Below are 6,579 nucleotides of genomic sequence, written 5' to 3'. Positions count from 1 at the left end.
TTCTTGGAATAAAAAGCACAGGGGCGGAGTTTAGGTGGCGCGCCGTGCACGTTGCAAAGCACGGCTCCTATACCGGCCTCTGACGCGTCCACCTCTACCTGAAATGGTAAAGAGGGATCCGGATGCGCCAGCACCGGGGCCGAGGTAAACAGGTCCTTCAGCCTCCCAAACGCCCTGTCCGCCTCGGCTGACCACTGCAGACGCACCGGACCCCCCTTCAAAAGAGACGTTATGGGAGCTGCCACCTGTCCAAAACCCCGGATAAACCTCCGGTTGTAATTCGCAAACCCCAAAAACTGCTGCACCTCCTTCACAGTGGTTGGCGTTTGCCAATTACGCATGGCTGACACCCGGTCTACCTCCATCTTCACCCCTGACGCAGACAACTGATAACCCAAAAAGGAGACCGACTCCTGGAAAAACAGACACTTCTCTGCCTTGACATACAGGTCGTGCTCCAACAGCCTCCGCAACACTCGGCGCACCAGGGCCACATGCTCGACTCGGGTAGGCGAGTACACGAGAATGTCATCTATGTACACGACCACCCCCTGCCCCTGCATGTCCCTGAAGATCTCATACACGAATGATTGGAAAACTGAAGGAGCGTTCATCAACCCGTATGGCATGACAAGATACTCGTAATGGCCCGAGGTGGTACTAAAGGCTGTCTTCCATTCATCGCCCCCCTAATGCGCACCAAGTTGTACGCGCTCCTGAGATCTAATTTAGTGAAGAAACGCGCCCGTGCAATGACTCCGTCATGGTCGCAATCAGCGGGAGTGGATAACTGTACTTCACCGTGATCTGATTGAGACCACGGTAATCAATGCACGGGCGTAACCCACCATCCTTTTTCTTCACAAAAAAGAAACTCGAGGACGCAGGGGAAGTGGAGGGCCGTATGTATCCTTGTCTCAGAGATTCGTCTATGTAAGTCTCCATAGCTCTCTTCTCCTCCTGAGACAGAGGATACACATGGCTCCGTGGGAGCGCAGCTCCTGCCTGGAGGTCTATAGCACAATCTCCCTGCCTATGGGGGAGGCAACTGCGTCGCCCTCGACTTACTGAACACAATAGCCAAATCCCCATACTCAGGGGGAACGTGCAATGCGGGCACCTGGTTTGGACACTCCACCGAGGTAGCCCCTACGGAAACGCCTAAACATCGACCCCACACACTGGGCAGACCACTCCATCAGAGCCCTCTCCTGCCACGAAATAGATGGGTTATGGGTACTCAACCAGGGCATGCCCAGCACCACCGGATACGCAGGCGAGTCGATCAGAAATAGCTGGATCATCTCCTGATGACCCCCTGCGCACACATCCTAAGTGGCGCCGTGACCTCCCTGATCAAGCCCGCACCCAACGGACGGCTATCTAGGGCATGAACGGGGAAGGGGACGTCAACAGGGAGAAGGGGAATCCCTAAGGCTAAACAAAATTTCTTATCAACAAAATTCCCAGCCGCGCCTGAATCTACCAGCGCCTTATGCTGGGAATGAGGTGCTACTTGTGGAAAACGCACAGGTATACAGAAGTGTGCAACAGAGAGCTCTGGGTGAGTGGGACATGTCGACCAACTGGTCGAACGAGAGGCTGGTGTCCCTACAGGCCAGCTCCCTACGGACGTCCTCACGTAGACTACATCGGTAGTGATCGATGAGGGCCCGCTCATTCCACCCTGCATCCGCCGCTAGAGTACGGAATTCCAAGGCGAACTCCTGGGCACTCCTCTTCCCCTGCCGGAGGCAGAACAGACGCTCCCCCGCCGCTTTCCCCTCCGGGGGATGGTCAAACACCGCCCTGAAGCGGCGGGAGAACTCGTCGTACGTGATGGTGGTAGCGTCTATTCTCCTCCACTCTGCGTTGGCCCATTCCAACGCCTTGCCGGAAAGGCAGGAGATCAGGGCGGACACGCTCTCGTGTCCCGAGGGCGCCGGGTGCACGGTGGCCAGGTAAAGCTCCACCTGGAGAAGGAATCCCTGACACCCGGCAGCGGTCCCATCGTAGGCCCTCGGGAGCGAGAGTCGAACTCCTCTGGGTTCCGGAGCGGGAATGGGCTGACTTGCCGATGGTGAGGGCAGGGAAGATGGCGGTGGAGGTGTCCCTCGGGTCTCCCAGCCTCGGATGGTGGTGATCACCTCCTGCAGGGCGGACCCCATCCGCAGGATCTGGTCATTCTGCTCGCGGACCCTGTCCTCCAGCGTCGCCTGTGCTGCTGCGGCTCCTGCTGATTCCATTCGAGCAGGTGTGTGATTCTGTCAGTGATGCTGTAGGTGGGTGTGGTGGTGGAATCAGGCGCAGGACGCAGAAGTACAGTCCAAAGACTTTAGTGAAATATCCACAAGAGAAACGCACAAACTAGCCCGAAGGCGAAACTCCGCACGCAGGCGAAAACAAAACGGGCGCACTACACAGGTGCGACAAAACACTCCAACACAATGGAGAACAGCTCAACCGAGCAAACAGTAATACGTCCAGCAAAACGCACGACAGTAAAACAATCACACACAACACTAGACAAACACAACGAGAACTTATAGGACACTAATTACACTAAACGATAACAGGTGTAACAACAATCAGACAAAAGCAAACGAACATAGAAACATGCAACGGTGGCAGCTAGTATTCCGGAGACGACGAACGCCGAAGCCTGCCCGAGCAAGGAAGAGAGGCAGCCTCGGCCGAAACCGTGACAGCAACAGTGTGTGAAAACCTTGTGAAGACTTACAGAAAACATTTGACCTGTGTCATTGCCAACAAAGGGTATATAACAAAGTATTGAGAAACTTTTGTTATTGACCAAATACTTATTTTCCATGATGATGAAAATTACAGGCCTCTCTCATCTTTTTAAGTGGGAGAACTTGCACAATTGGTGGCTGACTAAATACTTTTTTTCCCCACTGTAACAAAGTATTGAGAAACTTTTGTTATTGACCAAATACTTATTTTCCACCATCATTTGCTAATAAATTCATTAAAAATCCTACAATGTGATTTTCTGGATTTTTTTTTCTCATTTTGTCTGTCATAGTTGACGTGTACCTATGATGAAAATTACAGGCCTCTCATCTTTTTAAGTGGGAGAACTTGCACAATTGGTGGCTGACTAAATACTTTCTTTCCCCACTGTACATGCATACCCATAACATAACACCCACTATGTTTGAAAATATGGAGAGTGCTACTCAGTAATGTGTTGTATTCAGGACAAAAAAGTTAATTGCTCTGCCAATTTCTTTTGCAAACAGGATGCATGTCTTTTCACTCTGTCAATTAGGTTGGTATTGTTAATTACAATGTTGTTGATCCATCCTCAGTTTTCTCCTATCACAGCCATTCAACTCACCATTGGCCTTGTGTTGAAATCCCTGTGTGGTTTCACTCCTCTCCAGGAACTGAGTTAGGAAGGACACCTGTATCTTTGTAGTGACTGAGTGTATTGATACACCATCCAAAGTGTAATTAATAACTTTACCATCCTCAAAGGGATATTTAATGTCTGCTTTTTATTTTATTTTTACCCATCTACCAATAGGTGCCCTTCTTTGTGAGGCATTGGAAAACCTCCCTGGTCTTTGTGGTTGAATCTGTGTTTGAAATTCACTGCTCAACTGATGGACCTTACAGATAATTGTATTTGTGGAGTACAGAGATGAGGTAGTCATTCAAAAATTATGTTAAACACTATTATTGCACACAGAGGGAGTCCATGCAATTTATGTGACTTGTTAAGCAAATTTACTCTTGAACTTATTTAGGCTTGCCATAACAAAGGGTTTGAATACTTATTGACTCAAGACATTTAATCTTAAAAGGTAAAAAAATACATAATTCCACTTTGACGTTATGGGGTATTGTGTGTAGGCCAGTGAAAAAAAATTTAAATTCCATTTTCAAAAAGTAAAGGGGTGTGAATACTTTCTGAAGGCACTGTAGCTGGTATGCAAGGTTCTAATGTCTTGTCTACTTTCGGTCTATTTTCCTGTTTTACAGCTTTAATGCTCTGGAGTCTGTTGTGGTCAGCAAGGAGTGTTTGGACTCAATCGGGACCAGGTTTCAGCTGCTGTGCAATGCTGACATTTCCTCCCAGAGATGGTCTGTTTGTACAAACACAAACTGGACACAGCTTGACAAGCATATTTTTTTGAGAGGATCTTTTTTTTTGTCATGTCAGACAGTAACACGCACAAAAAAATTCCAAAAGGAACACAAGAAAAACAAGATATTAGGTCAGATAATGTTTATGACAGCATCATAAAGACCATATATGTCAGGTAAAGATGTAGTCTTTCCTCAAATTAAGGTAGTTGCTAAAATGTATAATCATGAGATTTCTGCTGTACATTCCACCCGTACGGTCTTGGTGACCACCTCAAAATGAGTTGAGACCGTATTCTGAGCGTGGCACATAATCTTCTCTGACTTCACATCTTGCTCGACCGTCATCTCCATCTCACTGCCATGAACAGTGTGACCATCAATGGTCCAGCGGTAGTCACATGCGGGAGTGCATTTGGCAGAGCACTTAAACATGGACTTGAAACCGACTGCAACAGAGTCTGGGCCTCTGATGTGGACCTCTGATGGACCAGCTGATAGGAGACAAGAAGTAAAGGAAGAAACTGGTTCAAGTATCACTTCAACCAAAACCCCAACATCACTCTTGAATCATCAAATATAGACTATATACTATATAAAGGAGCATATGTATATTGATAGATGAAGCTATTGATGTGGATATGGACAATTGCATTACACTAACAGCAAGAGGGAATCTACAATTGTTAGAGGAAGCGCTAAATCTCCCAATAACCTACATGTCACAGGTATTGTCCTTGTTGCCATGGCATAGAACCCAGACACACTGTTGATGGCCTTGCAGTTCAGGGTAACAGAGGTGGCCAACTCTTCGGGAATTACGGTAATCTCATTCCCCTGTCCCCCGAGCCATCGGCCCTTTATCCTCCAGGTGTAGTTGCAGGAGGGATGGCAGTCGGCGTAACACTTGAAGCTTTGTGGGGCCCCTGGGGTCATCAGGGCAGGGCCTGTGATCGATACGTTGGATGGTCCAGCTAAAAGGAGGAACACATACACATTTAGACAATAGTCTAGATCAGTGTTTCCCAAACTCGGTCCTGGGGACCCCAAGGGGTGCACATTTTGGTTTCTGCCCTAGCACAACACAGCTGATTCAAATAATCAACTCATCATTAAGCTTTGATTATTTGAATCAGCTGTGTAGCGCTAGGGCAAAAAACAAAACGTGCATCCCTTGGGGTCCCCAGGACCGAGTTTGGGAAACCCTGGTCTAGATCCTATTACAAATGTGAAAAACATGAACAAAATAATTTCATCTAACACTAATCCAGTAATCCAGACATCTTGTCAGTAAATTACATTAAATTATCACTCCATTCCTAATATCATAAAGACCATGCACCTCTAATTTCAGGTGTAGTGGCATAAAAACCAACAAACCATCCACGCACCTAAAACCTGCAGTATCTTTGTTACTGTTGAGGACCTCCCAGAGTCATCATTCCTTGCAGTGCATGTAAGGGTTAGGGACTCCTCCCATTGGTGAGCTGTGAACAACAGCTCCTTGCCCTGCCAAATCTGCCCGCCGATACTCATTCTGTAGCTACAGGAGGGAGAGCACTGGGCAGCACAGTCAAAACTGCGTGGCACGCCCACTTTAACAAAGTCAGGTCCCACAATGTTTAGTTCCAAAGGACCATCTGAAAATTACAGTGCACAATCAGGCAATGTAGGCCTACCGGTTTTAGAATGAAGGATTTCTTTGGATACAGGGTGTAAATGTATTCTTGTAACAGTGATAAATGACTACAGTGATAATCCAATAAAAGGCCTTCACTTCTGTAGTTAACTGATAGCTGATAGCACTACCCTACTACCACAGTCATTATTCAGAGTACCCAACACTCCCAACAATGCAGAGATGTGGTCCATCCTGTAATCATTTGGCTTGGCTAGTATGTGCTGTGGTTTACTTACTGGTACTGCCATTCCTTCCATCAGTGGTCAAAGCCGATCCTGGAAGTTCATCAAAACATCCACAGTATATCATCAACACATTATAATGTAACACTATTTTCACCCAAACAAAAGCTGGACCTCTGTAGACATTGAAAGTATATATAGTTATAGAGCTTAACAGGAAGTGTCCAGACCTACTGACTGATATCAAACCGACTTTGGCATCCTCAAAAATAAATGTTCACAAAATATTATCATAAAACAATGTTGTTATATATTTTAATCATATTACCTGCTAGGTACACTAGCATCAGAAGCAGATTGAGCAGGGTGTGTGTATCCTTCATTGTCTCGCAGCGATGAAGTGAGGTGAATGGACACCAGGAAATATGGGACTGTTACAGAGTCAAGTAGTAGAGTGAGAAGGTAAACAAACACAGCTTATCAGATAGAACAGACTGAGAGCAAACCTGCCCTGCCCATTTAAACCTGCCCATTTCAAATACATAACTTCTGTAGTGACCATTAAATAGGACGAAACAGAACTGGCAGCTTTTACTGTGAACT

At 46.8% G+C, this 6,579-nt stretch overlaps 1 protein-coding gene across 1 annotated transcript; it reads right to left on the bottom strand.

Annotated features, from left to right (window-relative positions):
- Positions 1-4,120: 4,120 nt before the first annotated feature.
- On the bottom strand, positions 4,121-6,446 carry LOC121542490 (carcinoembryonic antigen-related cell adhesion molecule 1-like). The gene is made up of 5 exons (XM_041851885.2): positions 6,305-6,446; positions 6,031-6,069; positions 5,505-5,753; positions 4,833-5,087; positions 4,121-4,607 (listed from the first exon to the last, which is right to left on the bottom strand). The coding sequence occupies exons 1-5, from the start codon at positions 6,357-6,359 to the stop codon at positions 4,339-4,341; spliced, it is 867 nt and encodes a 288-aa protein (XP_041707819.1). The 5' UTR covers positions 6,360-6,446; the 3' UTR covers positions 4,121-4,338.
- Between the last annotated feature and the right edge of the window lie 133 nt (positions 6,447-6,579).

The sequence above is a fragment of the Coregonus clupeaformis genome, unplaced genomic scaffold, assembly GCF_020615455.1.
Source record: "Coregonus clupeaformis isolate EN_2021a unplaced genomic scaffold, ASM2061545v1 scaf0472, whole genome shotgun sequence".
NCBI classification, from domain to species: Eukaryota; Metazoa; Chordata; class Actinopteri; order Salmoniformes; family Salmonidae; genus Coregonus; species Coregonus clupeaformis.
This window is presented reverse-complemented; position numbering and strand designations above follow the sequence as displayed.